The 20,653-nt window shown below is 36.6% G+C and overlaps 1 protein-coding gene and 1 long non-coding RNA gene across 6 annotated transcripts in view; one reads left to right on the top strand and one right to left on the bottom strand.

The window, feature by feature from the left end:
* The first annotated feature begins 3,168 nt into the window (after positions 1-3,168).
* Positions 3,169-6,821, top strand: LOC130013516 (uncharacterized). The gene is made up of 3 exons (XR_008788684.1): positions 3,169-3,719; positions 5,413-5,486; positions 6,721-6,821. It is a non-coding gene; the product is annotated as an uncharacterized LOC130013516 (long non-coding RNA).
* A 7,042-nt stretch (positions 6,822-13,863) lies between these two features.
* Positions 13,864-20,653, bottom strand: part of LOC126827497 (rootletin) — a 45,761-nt gene continuing 38,971 nt past the window's right edge. For all 5 annotated transcript variants that reach the window (XM_050556890.2, XM_050556889.2, XM_050556886.2 and 2 more), the window contains 8 exons: positions 20,403-20,523; positions 19,667-20,010; positions 18,462-18,742; positions 17,822-17,951; positions 17,298-17,498; positions 16,769-16,938; positions 15,475-15,616; positions 13,864-15,221 (listed from right to left, as the gene is read on the bottom strand). In XM_050556890.2, the coding sequence (XP_050412847.2) occupies positions 14,883-15,221; positions 15,475-15,616; positions 16,769-16,938; positions 17,298-17,498; positions 17,822-17,951; positions 18,462-18,742; positions 19,667-20,010; positions 20,403-20,523 (1,728 nt within the window). In that variant the 3' untranslated portion in view covers positions 13,864-14,882. The remainder of the gene's footprint in view (positions 15,222-15,474; positions 15,617-16,768; positions 16,939-17,297; positions 17,499-17,821; positions 17,952-18,461; positions 18,743-19,666; positions 20,011-20,402; positions 20,524-20,653) is intronic.

The following is a 20,653-nucleotide window of genomic DNA, read 5'->3' as shown; positions in this document are numbered from 1 at the left end:
TAATATCAGAATAAATTAACGTTAAGATAGGGAACTACATATCTAGTTACAAAGAAAGGAACTATTGTTGTAGGACAGTATGGCGGTTCAGTCTGCTGTATGACTTAATATATTAATATACCAAGGAAAACAAATGATAAAATAAAGGAATAGGGACCTACACAACCATTATTAACAATGAAAGTGCACATCCATCAATTTAATTTAACCTGTGTTTAAAAATGTATTTATTCCTATAAAATGGTTCAATTTGTCTTTGTTGCTGCTGGCTCTTCTTTTTCTTTACAGGTAACTTTTTATCTGTGGAGAACCGTACGCAAGGAAAACTCTAATGGAATGCCTACAACTTTTAAACTTTTAAGTCTTGAACTCTTAATTAATTTTTAACAATATGGAACTTATTGGACGAACACTTTTAATATGTAAATAATCTACGGGTCCAGCTATGTGGTTTTTACTGTGAGCACTTCGCTTTTCCACATAAAGTAAGCGGATTCTTTTTTCCCCCACGGGTTTTTTTCTAGCCGCTCCTATGACGCCAAACATCAGTCAGTTGGACCTCCTGTTTTAACTTTATTATGTCAAAGGGATAAGATGGCCCGCCCTCTCTTCTCATGACAGCGAGTTTATAAGTGTGCTTTAAGGACAATTTTCAAGTGTAAATAATTTAATTAAATCAACCTGTCCATAATAACATATTCATTGTATTGGATGTTAAATCTATAATAAACAACAACAACATCTATTCTTACATATAGTAATTAAATGCTAAGGGTATTGCACCAATATGTTAGTCCCGAAATATCTTCTCTCTCCCTTCTCTCTCATCCCGGGGATCACGTGGCTAAGTGGGTAAGACGCTCGCTCACTAGCCTGGAGGTCGGGTGTTCGATCCCTGCATTGACCGAGAAGGTTCATCCAGATTTTCCGGCGTGGTTTCCCCTTGTCAGTGGTGCAGGACGGAGGGCCTGACACGAACAGCTGTCTAGTCGTTCGAATGGGACGAAAAACCGAGGTCCCGTGTACAAATTGGCGTGCACGTAAAAGATCCCTTGGCAGTTGGAATTCGATATAAGTGTAGGCCGTAGCGCCGCTGCCCGGGCAAAATTTCCCTCATAGCACACTGTATGGCGTATGCCCGTCTTCATTAGCCCAGTATAGGAGCAGAACAGTAGGACGTTAAACCCCATTTCATTTCATTCCAAACCCCATTTCATTTCATTTCTCTCTCATCCCATCTCTATCGTCCTCCATCTCTCTTCTCCTTCAACCCCACCCTCCTTTTAAGTGTAAGGTGAACACCAGACTCTCCTCGCTCTTTTATTATGTCTATCTCTCCTTTCCCCTCCTTCCTTTCTATCTAGTCCTCTTTTTTCCTCTCAATCTATCTTTCTTTATCTATTTTCATATTTCTATCTCTCTAGCTTTCCCCCTTCCCCCCTTCATCTCAGATAAACTACTTTTAAAGCCAAAAATGTTTAACTGGTTTTCAAGCCCTGTGTTATAGAATAATCTAACTTGAAGTTTAAACAAGTCTTTAACGGACTCTGTATATACAACATTGCCCCCCTTTGCATGCTACTCTGTGAGATAAACCGGGGTAGAATGTCTCGTCGAAACCAGAAAGGAAGGTTAGTTCCAGCCATTTGATAACTAAAAGGAGAATCGAACCTGGATCAGACACCTAAGCCAAATGCAATCAATGTTGCTACATAAACTTATTGATTATTTGGAAATATTAAACTGAATTTTACACGAAGTTTTAAATGTATTTACATGTATCTTGTTAAATTAACACAACAATATGGTACCAACCAATGTACTTTGATTGTGTTTACGTCCACGTTGAATCCTACTGGTAAAATTTTCCATACAAAATTTATTATTTCAGAATTTTTTATTTCAAGATAGAAAGAAATTGGACTTCTTTCACAACACAAGTTTTTCTAAAATTAATTAAGTTCTGTATTGTAGATAAAATATCTCAGATCATATCCTGTAATATTACGAAATGACAAGACAACTCTCTGTATATTGGGGTAGGTCCTCTACAACAGTACCTTCAACCCCATTCCCGGTTTCCTTTCACTGCTAAAGACCTCTTCACGCAAGTAAATTATTGATATAAAATTGAACCATGCGTTAGTTCCGAAATGATCTAGTTTGTATCGAGTTAAATCCCATCTCTATCTTCTCTCTTCCCCTCTATCATCATTTATCTTACTTTCCTTTCTCTATACCCCCACCCCCTCATCTCTCCCCCCTCATCCCCTGCTTCTCACACACTTTCGACTTTTCAGACCCCAGGTTTGGAAACACTGTTCTAAAAATGTGTTTTTCTAGTATACTTCCATCAACTGGACCTCTTTTGATTTATGATCACATTTTTCGTAATTAGTCGTAACATATTTTCAGGTCGTACATGTGTCAAGTGTAGTATGACTGAATGGTCGGGAACCAAATATGTGATTGTGAAAAAAAAGTTAAACGCAATTGTAATTATTTTGTATTTTGAAAAAAGAAAAAAAATCAAGGTGTGATTTGACAATACTAAATAAAGATTACTAAATATACTGTAGGCTATTGTGCTCATTGTTATATTTAAACACTGAAGGCAGGTTCGGCCTATAAAATAACTAGCCAGATCCTATTGGCTTATATATTGAGTAATTAATGCAACGTGTTATCTAGTTTATAGTCCCAAAGTATTTTCACATTCATGTCTGATAAAATTGATCATCATGCAACTATTGATTGGTAGATCGTCCTAACACTTAGATGCATACAACACACCTTAGATGCATACAACACACCATCCTGGTTTAGACAGCTTGCAATTGAAATAATTTTATTATTATTATTATTATTATACGCGTTTTGATATATTACGGCCTTCGGTTCCACATATCTTGCAAATACACACAACTAAATCGCTTCTAACTCTACCAGCTTCAGTAAGATATCATTTTTATAGTGCGTTCGGAAATCAGTTTCCCATTAATATATATGGTTTGATATGAATTATTTGATACGTGTTGTGTATATGTTATTATATATATGCATATCAATTATTTGATATATATGTTTTTATATTTTAGATACAGTTTTGATATATACATGTATATTTTTATTATTATAACTACTTATTCGTTCGGATGGGACGACAATCCGCGGTCGCGTGTACACATTGGCGTGCTCGTAAGAGATCCTTGATAGTGGGAATTTAAAGTAAGACCAGGCCGTAGCGCCGCTGCTGGGACAAATTTCCCTCTTGAGACACCGTATGACGTACGCCCGTCTTCATTAGCCAGTCGGAAAAAAAAGTAGGACGTTAAACCCCATTTCATTTTATTTCATTTTATAACTACTTATTGTATAGACAAAGTGTTATTGTATAATGTACATGTATATTAATATTATTTGAAGATGCATTATGTAACAATTCGCTAAAGAGCTGACAGTTCTCGCTTTAATACAGTAGTTCAAGACCAAACGAAATACCGGCAATGGGTATTTTTAGCTCTTGCATAATGCATCTTTGATATATATTTTATTATATTGTAGAACTACCAGTTGTAGATAAAGTTTTAATTGGAATCTGTGGGACGTTAACGTTCAGTACGATTATGATCTTTATGGATGAGTTACGATATGTTAGAAAATCTCATGAACAAGAAGACATTTTATATAAAACTACTTGGCTTTTAAGTCTGTATCCCGTAGGTATAGTTCTACTCTTGTTACCCTACCCACAGTAACTATTATAGTTCCATAAATGTTTGGTATTTATGTACTTATTTTTAAGCTTTAAGCCCAGTAGGAGCAGAACAGTACGTTTTTAAACCCCATTTCATTTAAGCATTAATTGTATGGGTTGCCAAATCTACCAAAATACATGCCCTCCATATTATTAATCATCACAGACCCTTTCAATATCCCATCTTTCGAAGCAACAGAATTATTGGTGGAACTGAAAATACCGAAACTAATTTTATACTGACCCCATCCATGTATCTCCAATTGTAGTGCTCTGTCGATATCAATCTATTAAAATACAGATCTATATTTCGTTTCGTTTTATTATACTTTCGATGGCCTATACTACATGAAGATATAACCCGCTGTAGTGGGAGGTCGCGTCAGAGGTCACACGAGCGGCTTTTGACCCTATGACGTCAGATGTTTGATTAACCAATCAGCGTTGATGTTTCTAGTGGGTTACCCACAGCTCCGTGCAACTCACGCCGAAAACTCGCCGTAACAGACCGTTTCATTGGCTAAAATCCCACACATCATCCTGAACTCGGATTATATAACAACTCTTCCAGATCCCAGTGTAATATAGACAAATAAAATGAAATTTTAAACAATAAAAAAACGAAACGAAATAGGATCTGCGTTTTAATCACATAGTACGACACCGTTGTCACCAAAACGAGTCAAATTGAAGACAATTAAAAAAAAAAGACTCTCTGGTCTAGTTTCAGACTGTGTCATAAAAATTGTTATTTAATTAATTTTCTTGGATTCATAAAATTCTGCCCACTACCCAGGAAATACCTTATGTATATTATCTTATATAAATATCAGATATGGACAAAATGTAATTCTATAAGAGACATTGTTGCAGTTCCTCTAAGCCTTATTACAGACAAGCGTACATGTAGGTCCGTATGGCTTAATCATGGTTTTGGTCGATAAAGCTTCCCGGGTTTCGCCTTGTCAGTGGATTATAGGGCGAGGGAAAGCTGGTAAGGAAGGGCGTCTAGTAATTTGGGTGGGACGAAAACCCGGGGTACCGTGCACGTAAAAGAGCCCTTGACAGTTGGAATTCTTTGAAATGTAGGCGGAAACGCCTCATAGCACACTGCGTTGCGTATCCCGGTCGGTGCAGAAAAATAGGACCTTAAACCACAATTCGGCTTATTTTATCTGGAGGGTTGGATGGCCGAATGGTTAGCAAGTGCGCGCTGCGCTGTATCATAGGTCTGTCATTGAGTCAACTGGCGGAGTAGGGTCACCTGTCCAACCTCGTGGGTTTTCTCCGGGTCCTCCGGTTTCCTCCTACTGCTAAAGACCCCTACACGCAAGCGAATTATTGAAAAAAAAAATAATTGAACCATGTGTTAGTCCCGAAATGACCTAGTTTGTGTCGAGTGGACGTTAAACCCCATCTCTCTCTCTCTCTCTCTCTCTCTCTCTCTCTCTCTCTCTCTCTCTCACTCTCTATCTATTTTATTTCTTTACTAGGAATACCGGCTTCACCCGGGGTCGGATCGCGGCGACGAAGGTCGATGGACGAACACACCATACATCGCACATACACACAGACATCTTTGATTTTATTTATATAGATATTTCAAATTACAATATTATGATTTATATATTTATTTATTTTCCCCTAAATTTCAGGCAATCTCCGCTACATCTTTTATAGCCATTGTTGTCCCGCGATCATCCCTAATAGATCAGATTCTGGCATCAGGGTAAGCAGAACCTTCTTATGGGACTCAAACGTCTTTCCTTAGGCTTCATTATATTTAATCCCTTGGCTTCATATTCCACTCCTTTGGTTTCATATATCATACGGGTGTGTACGTGTATGGCCGCTGATTCGCGAAATCCCAATATTTATATCATTAACGAGTGTGAGTGGGGTGGGGTCTCTTCGAGCAATTGTGCGCTGTGTGGAGTACACTAGAGGTCGATATGTAACTTATATGAGCAACGGTTGAGGAGTATAAGTATGAAGTACAAAAGATCAGAATCGGCCAATATCATTGAAAACAGAATTGGAACACGTCATTGTTTCCATTCGAAAGGGAGCGCAAAAACTCTTCGGGAGGAGGGGGTCGGGCGGGGGGGGGGGGGGCGGAAACTCTATACCCAAGAGTCTCATTCACTTCGTGTGCCAAACTAATCAGCAGTACAGATTCACTTGCTCGCTAATATCACATCGCGATTTGTTAATCAGCTCTCAATATTCACTTTTTTTTCTTCTGCAAATTAAATTCGAAAAATTTCTTTAATTATTGAGAAAAAAGTTAAAGATGTTTGAATTGGCTTTCGGTCGTGGTTTCGATCTCTGGTGTAAGCGTATGTAGCGTAGGGGCGCCTTCCCAACCTCGTGGGTTTACTCCGGGTATTCCGGTTTCCTCCCACAGGAAAACACCTATAATATGCGCGTTAATATAATAAAAATAAGACAAGTTGTCTGCGATATCACTCCCGTTGGAAGCGGACGTTAAATACTAATATAAGAAGAAGACGGCAATTTAATGTGTTATCCTAAAGTTTATTTGATCATAAGCGTGATAGATTTAAATGAAGTTCCTTCTCTTTAGATATTTGAGGGAGCCACGGTGGCTAGGTGTGTAAGACGTTAGCTCGCCAACCCGGAGGCCGGGTGTTCGATCCCTGCATAGGACCGAGAAAGTTCATCCAGATTTCCCGGTGTGGTTCCCCCGTTTTACAAAACAGAGGGCCTGCCAAGGGTATAGTCGTTGGGATGGGACGAAAAAAACCCCGAGATCCCGTGTACACATTAGCGTGCACGTAAAATGTCCCTTGGCAGTTGGAATTCGATATAAGAGTAGACCGAAATGCAGATGTTAGGGCAAAATTACCCTCATAGTACACTGTATGGCGTATGCCCGTCTTCATTAGCCCGGTCAGGAGGAGAACGATAGGACGTTAAACCCCATTTCATTTCATTTCTAGATATTTGGCAGTAGTAATCCACAAGTTTTTACGTTTGATGGTGTTATATTATGGTGGAAAGGAGGCGTTTCTACATGCCGTTTCCAAAACCAAAATTTCACTCCGAAGTCCACCATTAGCTTGTTGTTGCTGTTGCTGTCCATCCGTTGTAATAAATAAGTTAGTATTAAATATGCTATTTAAAGATGCATTTTTCCAGTGATAAGCGGGGCGCAATATTGCAAGGGGCGCAAAAACTCGAAACCCGCGTCAAACCAATTTATCTCTCAAAAGTATGCTCCAAATCTCTCTCAAAACATTTTAATCGCAAGAAAACTAACCCATTCTGTCGGACTTGACTGAGGGATAATCCATTTCCAGCTTGTATTTGTCATTCGTCTCTGTCCATTTACCCATATCGACGTGTAAACCTCTCGATGTTCTGGCAACCGCTAGCCGTTACATCTACACACACGAACATATGTCACTTGAGCAGACAGTTAGTGACACCCTTACATTTTTGTCCTGTTAGCGCCCAATGGGTGTTTTTCAGAGAATCCATTACATTTATAGGAAGGTTGCGTGTCTCTAGTTTCCATATACTGTACATGTAATATCAAATATGCCATAATTGTTTTATTGCCTTTATCTAATCAATAAATTCTTTTATGAGAATTCATCTGTAAACCATACTAGTAGAGCGGACATATCTATCGATCTTTTCTTATCTATTCAACCTCTTCAACTAACAGGTGGGTTAGGTTGTCGAATGGACTACCGTGTGCGTTTTAGATCATAATTATGACCCGTCAGGGAGTCAAATGGCGTGGTTTCGATTCCCAGTTTGTACGTGACAAGGAGTAGGGTTGCCCTGCCCAACCCAGTGGGTTTTCTCTGTGTCCCCCACTGCTAAAAGACCCCTACGCGTTAACGAATTATTGCATTAAAATTGAACCATTATGTTAGTCCCTAATTGACGCAGTTCCTGTCAAGGGAACGTCCCCTCTCTCTCTCTCTCTCTCTCTCTCTCTCTCTCTCAGCCCCTCTCTCTCACTAACCAAAAAACATGACAGTGCTTTTTACCTTACAGAAAATATTATGGAATGATCTCTGTTAGTGTGTTGCAGTGTGCATTTGTTCGTCCGATAGTACAACATTTATCTGCCGTATTATGGACAGAAGGCATGTTTGTTGAAGGCATGGTAGGTTGTTATATCACTACAAGGCCACCGTATAAAGGTGAAAGTAGCTAAACAACAAAGTAACGACACATTTAGGCTAATCAAGATATGTCAGTAGTCAAATGTTACATAATTTAAAAGAAATTCGCGTCGCTCCAATCAGCGGACACAAATTCTTGAATTCGTTTATACGTCATTTACCTTGAATGAAGTCTCTAGTTCTAAAAGTTCTGATGGGACAAAAAATAAGAAGCGGTCCCTTAGATCACATAAAGGTCTGACATCGCGTCGATCCCAATCTTGTACTGGTCACCGACTCAACCTCGTGTTTTTTCCCATTAGTCCAGGACAAAATGTCTCTCATAGACCGGGAAAAATGTCTCTTATAGCACACTGTATGGCATATGCCCGTCTTCGTTAGCCCATTCGGGGCATAATAGTAGGAACTTAAACCCAATTTTATTTCCATTAGTCCAGTTCATGTTCTGTTGGTTTCATTTCAGTTAACCCATTCTACAATTAGTACGGTATTTGGTATTATTTCTGCTTTGTCGACATTAATAGCGATGTATGGATTAATACTGATATATCGTGCATCCAAGACCAATCTTAAACATTACCATATTGTTCCCAAATATGTTTGTTTTTATTTGGTTTTGATCGTCAGTAATATACAGATACTGATATTCAGTATACTATCGTCGAACGGTGCTTTCCCGTGTATAGGAACTCTCTCATCAAAAATCACAGGAAATGGTAAGATTTTTTTACATGATCTATTGGTCGACTAGAGGTGTGTCTGTGTTGGTGTGGGTGTGGGTGTGGGGGGGGGCTTAAATCTCCACAGCAAGTACCACAATGGTTAATAATCCGCGAATTCACGTTACAATTGACTCGGGGAAAGTCCAGGGAAACATCAAAATGGCTGACCAATGGAACAGCTCATGATGCCATTAGACCTGTTTCTTGTGGGAAGACGCCATCAATGGAGCAGCTGCAGATCAGTGAGTAGGACGTTGGCTCGCTAACCTAGAGGTCCCGTGTTCGATCCCGGTGTTGGCCCAGAAGGCTCATCTGGATTTTCTGATTTGGTTTCCCCTTGTCAGGGGTGCAGGATAGAGGTCCGTAGCAAGGGACAAGGTGTAGTCGTTTGGATGGGACGGAAAACATTCGCGTGCACGTAAAAGAACCCTCGGCAGTTGGGATTCGATATAGCAGTAGGCAATAGCGCAGCTGTCCGGGCAACATTTCCCACACAGCACACTGTATATGCCCGCCTTCATTAGCCCAGTTCGGAGCAGAACAGTAGGGCGTTAAACCCCATTTCATTTCATTTCATTTCATTTCATGTGTCATCAAATTTAAACAAAAGGACATACACTTCAGTAAAGTGTAGCAAACTCTGTGCAGTTTACAAATGATGAGATTTTGTTTTCTCACAAACCATGTCCCTCCATAGCCCAACATCCCCAGCACCTCGCAAGGTTTAGAATAGTCTCCCCTCCACACATCCCCGCCATCACAGCACGTTTGCACCCCACTCCCTCACCGCCGCCACCATCACACAAGGCTTAGGGAATTCCCGTGAACGTCTATAAATTGGAAATTTAAAACATTGTAATAGCATTTCTTGATATTGCCCCCTGGGGACCAATTATGTACACTGGCATCCCCACTGTCCATTAATACATAACCCGGCGTCATTAGTCCAGTCGTGCAGAAAAGTAGAACGTTAAACCCCATTTCATTTCATCAATGAATTAAAAATTAAAAACAAAAATTAGTAATGTTATTGTAATGGTATATTTACAGCAGCACATCATGGTCTTGTTACTGTAGAAATGTTTTTGTTGGCGTTAATGGCTCGATTCTATTATATGAAAACGTTGCGGGGTGTTGAGCCATACAATATGGACACTGTGACTGAAAATGGTATTACTCCGGGTAACTCCATATCAGTCGTTGAAATTCCATATCGAGTACACCAGATAACTCATGACGTAATATATTCAACACATACTATCCATTGACAATATGGTATCTTCCAGCCATGACGTCAGACCTTGGTCACGTGAAGAACATGTTGACCTGTTCAAAGCAACTAAACCAACATGTTCCTGGAGCAACGACTGTGAGTTTTACAACGTCTAGCACCGAGAAGATGTACGATAGAGTTAAAGCGAGATCAAGCCTTCTATCTAAGACGCTAAACTAATAAAGATATCCTGTAGTAGTATCTCGGTGCTTTAACGTCAGCTTCCACAGAAGTGATATCGCAGACAAGACGTACCTAGGAGAGCCGAAGCTTCTTCATGTTTGTTTAGAATATGGTTTTGCAATCTTTCCATTTACGGCCTTAGGCCATGGGGTGGGTTTAGTGGGAAGTTCTTCCCAGATATCCTGTGATTTATTTCGATTACTAAGGGAGCAGACGGGTGCACGCGGTTGCCCTAGTAATATGTGGTGGTTTTGGACAGGATGGACAAATCATATAATAGTTTACCAACTTACAAGGAACAAATGGCATTGATGTTCGAACTTTTGCGCGGGATTGTAAAATTGAAGGTTTATTTCAAGTTGTATATTAAAAGTCAGTCGACTGGAAACAAAGTTATTGTATTTCATATACTTGACCAATCAGATAATATTGCAGTAGACTAATGTTCAAGTTGATATCTGTACAATAATTGACAATAATTGATGGCCTGGCAAGGAACAGCGGCTAGTCATTCAAGTGAGACGAAAAACCTAAGTCCCGTGTACATGTTCCTCATTCCATACTACATATAGCTATCAAGTAGGAAAAACTACATTTAGATGCTGTTAGTGCCATAACTGGGCTCCCACAATCTGATTAAAATACAGATCTATATTTCGTTTCGTTTTTTATACTTTCGATGGCCTACACTACATGAAGATCTGACCGACTGTACCGATAGGTCGCGTCAGAGGTCATACGAGCGGTTTTTGACCCTATGTCGTCAAACATTTGATAAACCAATCAGCATTGATTTTACTAGTGGATTACCCACAGTTCCGTGCAAACACGCCTAAAGCTCGCCGTATCAGACCGTTTAATTGGCTTATCTCTCACACCATTTAGAACATGTCAATGATAAAACAACTCTTCCAGATCCTTATGTAGTAAAGACAAGTAAAACAAAATTTTGAACTATAAAAACTAAACGAAATAGGATCTGTGTTTTAATCAGATTGGGGCTCCCAATGGATACCTCAAATAACCTGTTTGAAGAAATTGAAATCCGGCAGATCTGTGTGTTTTCTGTCTTGTCTATATGTATCTTCGGTTTTGTTTGTGTTGCCCCCCCCCCCCCACGCGTACTATTGGAGGCTAATTTACGGATGTTCTAACTGCCATTTAAACTATTCACCCTTGTTATTGATGTCCGAAAACTTTCATTTTTATTTTGTTATTAGTGTTACTGAGCATACATCTTTAATATATATCTGAGCGTTAATCTACTCACATCTTCACCTGTCAGCAATAACTGCCATATCAAGAAGCGATGTTCATAAGCATGTTGCTTGTGGTCGCATCCATGATGAGATTGTACTTGTGTAGGATTATTTGTAATTATACTAAACAAGCCAACAGTGAGGCTGATGTCCCCCGCTGAAATCCCGAAATAAATAGATGACATATATTAATTAATTGCATGTTTATCTTTTTCAAAAGTATCCAGCAATCAAACTGATTATTAAGTATACATTAAGTTTCATCACTCTCTATCAGATAGAATCAAAATAAACAAGGCATTGACCTAATAAACACATACACCAAGTTTGAACATTCTAGCTCAATTAAAAGTTATCGTGTCCCAAAGCATCAACCAATCAAATTGCTTATCTCTGCTTACCCTAAGCGGAAAATGCTCATCTTCGAACTCCATCAAGGCATTGACCTAATCAACACATACACCAAGTTTGAACATTCTAGCCCAATTAGGAAGAGAGTTATCGTGTCCCAAAACATCAACCAATCAAATTGCTTATCTCTGCTTACCCTAAGCGGAAAATGCTCATCGTCGAACTCCATCAAGGCATTGACCTAATAAACACATACACCAAGTTTGAACATTCTAGCTCAATTAGGAAGAGAGTTATTGTGTCCCAAAAAGTGTGACGGACAGACAGACGGACAGACAGACGGACGAACCCATTTTAATAGTCCCCTGCTTTCTTCGAAAGGCGGGGGACAATAAAATATTCTTTAAACCAGAATTACAAAGTTATTGCATGTATTTCAAGAGAGAGAGAGAAGAATGGGGTTCAACAGTTTAACATTTGGACTAACATGTGGTTTAATTTTATTTCAATAATTCGCTTGCGCGTAGGGGTTTTTAGCAGTAGGAGGAAACCGGAGGACCCGGAGAAAACCCACGAGGTTGGACAGGTGACCCTACTCCTTGTCATGTACAACTGGGGATTCGTAACCACGCCAATTGACTCAATGACGGGCCTTATGATACAGTGCGCACGTGCTAACCATTCAGCATCCACCTCCCCTATGCATTTCAAAATGTCGACGACCAATCAGAATACAGTTGTTTAATTCAATATTATTGATGAGATTAATGTTGAAGTTGATATCCGTCCAAAAGAAGTAAAAGTAATTGCATTTTAAAACGCTGATTTCAAAATGCTGACCAATCAGATTGCAGTGAGTAGGTCAAGTGATGAGCAGTGCTATTAAAGCATGCCCCAGACTAACAAATCTTCATGATGCATGGCTAGCTTTATGTACATGCATTAGTTTATGCTTCGTAACATCAGTTTTGGCTTAGTTGAATAGTAAATTATTTGTTTACAAATCCGCCCAGATTTCCAAATGTCCAAAGGCTACTGGATTCAGTAACTTCAGATTTGCACAGATGTATTTAAACATGCATTATGCAAGAGCTAAATCTGCCTATTGCAGGTCTTTCTTTAGGCCTGAAATGTTTTCTAAAGTATTAATTAGACATTAATTAACTGATCCAGGTCTTAATCAACTCTCGATGGCATAAGATTTCTCCGATATTAAATAGATTAGAATGGTTCAGCGATACTTTGATTTAATCAAATATGGAGGACCGAGACTTAGCTTCGATCAACCAGTACGGTGGTTGAAATTATTGCACACGTCTGTCAAACCTTCCAAGGCTAATATCTTCGCTTGCAATAGAGTAATTTGAATAAAATTTTAAAATTATTCATTTTACATCATCTACTTTCGAACTATTATAGCAAGAATGGCTAGTTCTTTATCTAAATCTTACATAATGTATCTTTAAAGGAAATCTAACTCATTTGAGAATATTGCCACTTCCAGTTGGTTTTCACATACCAGATTTTTGGTTTCCCATTGTCAGTGGTGCAGGAAGAGCGTGTAATCACTTGTATGGGATTAAGCATGTTACGGACCCTTGGCAATTGGAATTTGACGAAGAGTATGCAGAAATTAAGGTCCCTGTCGGCGCAAAATTTCCTTGATAGTATACTGCACTGAGTATTCTAGCATGGGTAGGACCTTAGATTAATTTTAGTAAATCTGTGCAATAACAAACAAATTGTTGTGAACGTAAAAGAACCCTTGGCAGTCTGAATTTGAAGGTCTAGGCAAATTATTCCAATGGCACATTGCATAGCAAAACAAAAAGTAGGATGTTTAGATATGGGGTCTAATGTATACTCGACACAAAATAATTCTATCACATGGGACTAACGCATGATTCAATTTTATTTCAATAATTTTGCCAGTCTGCTATGAGCGAAATTTTGCCCGGACAGTGGCACTCTGGCCTAATCTTATATCGAATTCCAACTGTCAAGGGATCTTTTTTTGTGTGCACGCCAATGTGTACACGGGACCTCGGTCAAAAACCCAAACAAAGAAAAAACAAATACTAATATATTTTTCACATACTATATTATCAGTATATTATAAATTATATTTTCTACTAATATTATACAATACTAAACATGCAACACTGAAAAAATATCAAATAAATACAATAACTTATCACAGTTTTTCTAGTCTCAGAAAATAAATAGCATTTTATTTAAATATTCATTAATTTCATTACTTCACTAATTAATTAAATAATCCTATAATAAACATGACATCATTTTATTTAGTCTTTGGATTATTGTCCAATTATTTTTATTAATTGGAAATCTAAGTAGTAAATGCTACCAAAATATATAACAATGTTTGGTTCATAAACACATATTAGTAAATTTAATAGATTAAATTAAACTAATTTTGCCAGGTAACTTAAAAAAAAACCAACCCTGTTAAAGAATAGACAAAAAACATTTACATCGATTACGTAAACAAAATATAGCGAGAAAAGAAACAACAACAAAATATTATGTAAATTAAAAGTGTCAGTGTGGACGGAATTATCTTTACGCTGTTTGATGTACAAATGGTAAAAGACGATTGAATTTGTATTCTGAGAAAATGGCATGACTAAATATGTGAAATACAAGATCATATATAGTAATTTCCTTAGATTTCTTTTAAAAACGTGTAATTAACCAATCACCACTTGAATAATGACGCAATCACCACTTAAATGATGAAGCAATAATCATTTAATTGATGATGCAATTACCACTTAAATGATGATGCAGTCACCAGTCAAATGATGATTCAATCACTGTTCAAATGATGATGTTATTTTAGGACTTATTATAATTCAAAAATTTTCAAAACCATCATAATATGAGTCACTTCAAACATACAAACATAAGTAAAGAAATAATACTAAATGATTCCCCATTATAATATCTGTGGGGAGGCAGGGTTCATAAATATATATTTATATATATTAATATTATTATTATTATATCACAGCCAAGAAAAACAAAAACAAAACATTATCTTCCCCCCTTCCATTAACAATTAATTGGTGTAACCTTTGACCTAGGATGATATACAGAAGAGGTTACTACCAAAACGTACAGCTGAGACAGTTGAAAGCGATTGGAATGTCTTTAAGAATTGGTCGATCTGCGGTAGGACATTGGACTACGGGTACTTCGTCGGAATCCTGGGGATGAGGCAGGGAATCGGACTGGAGAAGGCCCACGAACAGGTGATCTGAGTCTGGAAAGACGGACTGGTGGGCTGGAGCGGATTTCCAAAGATTCGTTTAATTTTCTGGATTCGTGCTCGAGGAGAATGGGATCAATGGATGAGTCTCTGATTGTAGTTAGTGATGTATCTAAAACATGTCTGATGTCGTGAATTTCTTCTCCTTTTCTGCTACTCTTGGTCAGGAATTGTTGACGTTTTCGGAGTTCATGGCTCAATTGATCTCTGTAGGTAGCACACTAAAAAATAGAAATATTTAAATTAATTAAAACAAAACAAACAAATATTAGATTTTATTCAGGATTTTTAAATCTATAAATAACACTAAGGGTAATGAAATCTTTTTTATTGTCAGATACCAGCTATATTAATTAAATATCTATTAATATTTTAAATAAATATCTATTAATATTTTAAATAAATATCTATTAATATTTTAAATAAATATCTATTAATTAAATATATATATTAATATTTTAACTAAATGTGTACCTGTTCTTCCAATCCTTTAATTCGTTGACGGTTTGACCTTTCTCGAGCATCTAATAGACGTTCAGCTTGCACCTGTGATTGTCTCAGTCTGTCGGTTTCCATCTCCGTCTCAGTTCGATGACGTGTTGTTAAATCGATTAACCTAGAAAATTATAATAAAATTTCATTAAATATCTAAGACAATAATCTTAAAAATTCTGTAGATAGTACAAGATGCTACAAGTGATGTGTATGATTATTCTAGACTATGATTTGAAAACTTTGATTATAATGTAGATGATACATGAGGAAATGCTGTTTAATGCAAGATTTATATGTGATAAATAAATGATCTGCATATTATTAAATGAGGCAGCATCAATGATCAATGCAATGTTCTGAGTTTTATGAAAGCTACTAAGTTCATTCGTATTTAATTTCAAGCAATGATCAAGATTCATAATCTATATTTTCCATCGTCACAAGCAATGATCAAGAACAATAATGTTATTATCAATCGTCACAAACAATGTTCAATCAAAAGCCATCACAGTTTGTTAACTGTCCTGAGCAATGACCATGCAAATGATTATTAAGACAATAATGATTGGATGAAATCAAAGAGAGAGAGAGAAAAAAAATGCATGAATGGGGTTTATGAAGTGAAAGATAATCTATTGGAGGGAACAGGGCCTTATCGGAGGAGGGCATCATGCTGTTACATTAACAAGATTCAAGTATATTATTAACTTATAATTTATCATGCAAATTGGGTATATTTTGTTATAAATAAAATACATGCTCATCATAAGCATAATTAGTGTACAATAGAACTTTTCTAAACAGGTGTCAGATGAAAAAGTGTAAATGTTTAACGGTGATCGTGGAAAAATTGATTATTTGTTTCTTTTCCATGCACTGATTGTATTCGATCTCTTTAAAGCATCAGTGTTGCAATGAACAATTGATTATTTTGAAACTTCTCTCATGCTTTGATTGCAATTGATTATTTCAAACAAATTTTTATATGTGGGATTCAATCGTCATGCCAACAGAACATGTTACTCATGAGCAGAGGACATGCAACTGGTGATATCTGCATCATCACTCAACAATATACCTTGATAGATGTTCCTCATTCAGTTCAATTAGACTTTAAATTAAAAATTGAAGTGATTAAAATCGATGAAAAGATATTCCAAAGGTCATTGAAACAAAACATTGCCTTATTTGGATAACTGATTGCAAATCTAATCTTGAACTCTTCTGTTTGGAAAGATAAAGAGGGATAACAGAAACAAAATGGTGTATTTACCTTGATGAATGCTGTTGTTCTGCTTCTGCTAATTGAGCTTGTAATTGTTGAACTTGTCTTTGTAATTCTACGTTATCGTCTTCTAATCTCTGCATGACTATATCTAAACTACATCGTTCCTGAACGGATTTATTAGCTAATTCTTCTGTTCGTAATCTATCTCTCTCAACCTATGAAAGAAAAAACAAATCCATAGAAATAGGCTTGAGCAATGAGTACAAAATAGTGTGATCAGGATTCAAGATATGACAACTTAGTATGCTCAGGGTTCAGTTAAACTGAGACAGTGTTCTAAGAAACCATATGTTCAGCATTCAAGCTGGGTCAAAAGCATGTGCTTAGGGTTCAAAATTACCGCACAGAAAATTTGATCTTGGATTAGATTTTTCGGAGATTTGCGATATTTGCTAGTGACAAAGTATGCCTTGGTTACGCTACAAATTAATAATCAAATTCTTATATTCAATGGAAAATTAAACTTCTAAATAACAATTCTTTTGGATTTAAATTAATCTTTTTTAATGTTTACCTTATCTAAAGTTTTCTTTAAAGCAGTTTTATCTTTTTCTAATCGGTTAGTCGATCTCTCGAATTCATGTTTCTTATTTTCCATGTCTGAGATGGTTCGTTGTAAATTGGCCACCTTTTCAGCAAGAGCTTGTTTTTCTACCTGTAATTTCTGAATCCTTTGATTCAATTCCTGCTCGGATTCCTGTCTTTGTATCAAAATCTGTGAATATAAACAATGGATGTTAAAATGTGATTAGTCCTTCGAATAGGATGAAAACTGAGGTCCTGCGTACACAATGGAGTGCATGTGTAAGTACTCTAGGCAGATGGAATTTGATGACAAAAATGTTGGAAGCGTTGCCACCTTAAATACACAGCACTCTTCCTGGCTGAACAGTTCCTTAAATTGCAAAGTATTGTAAAATATGAAACGAAAAAGTAATCTAATTTTAATCCGGATAATGGACAAATGATGATTCGTAGAAATTATTTCGTTCTTGAGTCAAGAGAGGATGTCATCACAAAATCTATATCTATACTTACAGTTGAACCCTGTCGAACTTGACCTTCTAATTCTGATCGTCTGATTTCACTATCACTATAATCTGTCTGCATGGAATTCATTTTTTCAGTTAATACTTCATTTTGTTTCTTAGCATCATTCAAGGCTTGTCTGAAATTAAAAAGATCAGCCATATTAATGAAAGCATATTATCATTTTAGCTGTAGGGAGTCATTTGCATGCTACGGAAAGCCAAGGTTCACCCATCTACTTGTTGGAGTGCATGTAAAAGATTCAATGAGAGCAGGCACAAATGCCACGGCTAGGGCAAAATTTCCCTTATAGCACACTGCTTTATTGGTGTATGTCTATCTTCATTGGCCCGGTTGGTGTTTGACCATCTTTATTAGCCCTCCTTAGATAGGTGCCATCAACAAGGCAATGTATGCTTACGCTCTAGAGCCCTCAGATATCAATTTTCTATTGGGGACATTTTTTAGCTAACACACTTTTGTCGTACTTTTGTATTAATTAACATTTTTTGAAGAATTTTGCAATTATGAAGAAATTTGTCATTTTAATTTCTAAGTTAACACGCTTTTGTCATACTTTTGTATTAATTAATATTTTTTTGAAGAATTTTGCAATTATGAAGAAATTCGTCATTTAAAGATTAATTACCTAGTTTGTTCTAATCGCTCCTGTAAAACTCGTCTATCATGTTCACTATTAGTTATAGCCCTTTGCATCTGGGCGATCCTGTCTTCGAGGTCACTGATGACAGCGTTACTGTCTGATAGCGACAAGCTCAATGCTTGAACTTTGTCTTTATGGTGATGTCCTTCTTCTTCAGTCTTAGACAACGAGATACTCATACGATCAATGGTTAGCTGCAGGGAGTTGGATTTGGATTCTAAATCTTGGATTTGTTTCATCAGATTTTCAACTCGTCCCATTAACACCTAAGGAATAAAAAAAAAATAAAAAAACGTTAATTTTACAACCCATAATAATTAACACAAACAGATGACTGGTAAAATACCCACCATATTGAATCTGTATTGAAAAAAAATACACATTTCCGGTAAAGCTGTAGAGGACACTGTTTTTTTCTTAGTCATTTTTGGTTTCTTTTTAGGAAGTGATGTCATTTTGACAGACATAATTAATAAATGTTGATTTGACTTAAAACTGACATCCAAGGTATCAAGGTCAATAAGTGCAGAGCTTCTTCCGATATAATTATAAACCAACAATAAATTAATTATTAATCCAATTAATTGCAGTTTAATCCTTCACTCGCTCGTGAGATAATCTAATCCTGATGCTAATTCTAATAGACCAATCATTAATCCTAATACGTAATGTATAACTGATGGAAATCTCTATAACACTACTAGCCTAGCCTGTGTATCTACTATAAGATCTATATATAGAAAGATGTAAATAAATGCCATATGTATTGCACATATGGATGTTTTGACTCCAGGGAATAGCACACTTCAACTTCAAGATGCTGTGTAGAGTTCATGAGTCATGCAATCTATTTCAGTCTATACTAGTACTACTAGATTAGGAATGATGGACTGAGCTTTAGGCTTATGCTGATAAATATTTTAGAGCTCATTTTGACTTCAACTTGAAGCACTATCATATATTTGGAAATTTATTTAATTTTAAAATTCTTAATTAATAATCATTATCTTAATTAGTCCATCATTTTAATTATTTTTAATCAAATTTTAAGTAATTATTCATAAAAGTATGGCTAAAAGCATAGACAGGTGTCATACATAAAACAGAGTATGCTTTCTCTTTCTAGAACACCTGCTACTATTTCTAATCTATCAAAGAAGTTTACATGGCTAGGGCTTGTATTTATTTACCTGATTTTCGGTGTCTTTATCATTCATTGATAGTTTGATTCTCTGTAGCTCTCCTTCTAATGAACGACGACTTAATTCTAACTTCGTACACCTGCTTTCAGCTTCATCATAAGATCCCTTAACCATCTTTACATCATCTCCAAGTTTGGATTCGCTGTTCTTCAACTTGCTGAGTTTCTCCTCGAGTTGTCTCTTCTCAGATTCAGCAGCAGCCAAATTACGTTCCAAACTAGTGACCTTGTCTGACATCGTTTTACGTTCTCGTTCATTTCGTCGGATTGTTTCTTCTTGTAACATGAGAGCTGTCTGAGCACTGGATAGACGACCATCAATACCTCTCTTGTCTGTTCAAAAATAAACACAATGTCATCAATCAACATACTGATATACATTTAGTGAATTTTTTTTTTTTTAACTCAAGTTTATTTGGAAATATGCAATAAAACTTAATAAATTTAATTTTGAGATATACACCCTGGTTGATCAATAAACTTTGAGATATGTGATAGTTGACTAATTTAACTTTGAGATATGCCTTAGTTGATTAATCTAACTTCAAGATATGCCTTAGTTGATAATTTAACTTCGAGATATGCCTTAGTTGATAATTTAACTTTAAGATATGTCTTAGTTGATTAATTCAACTTTGATCAAAATTCAAAATAATCCCGATTATTTTCTGAACACACGATGATAATCAAAATGTATTATTATCTTGACAATCAAATTAACATACCTTCTTCAACAGCCCCCATAGACTTCTGTAGTTGTTGCAGACGGGCTTCAGTTCGTTCTCTATCACCATCTAAATCTCTCAGCTGTGTGGTTAAACTGTTCACCTGACTGATGGCATCATCCTGGAATTACAGAGAATGTGTTATCAACAATAACATACACAAGGCAGGGTATGCATACTTTTTTTAGAACATCCGATGCCACTTCCTACTTTTTAATTAAAAATGTGATGCTTTATTTCATTTGTTTGAA

Source organism: Patella vulgata, chromosome 7 (assembly GCF_932274485.2).
Source record: "Patella vulgata chromosome 7, xgPatVulg1.2, whole genome shotgun sequence".
Classification (NCBI taxonomy): Eukaryota; Metazoa; Mollusca; class Gastropoda; family Patellidae; genus Patella; species Patella vulgata.
The sequence above is the reverse complement of the archived record's forward strand: the minus strand, read 5'-3'. Positions and strand labels throughout refer to the sequence as shown.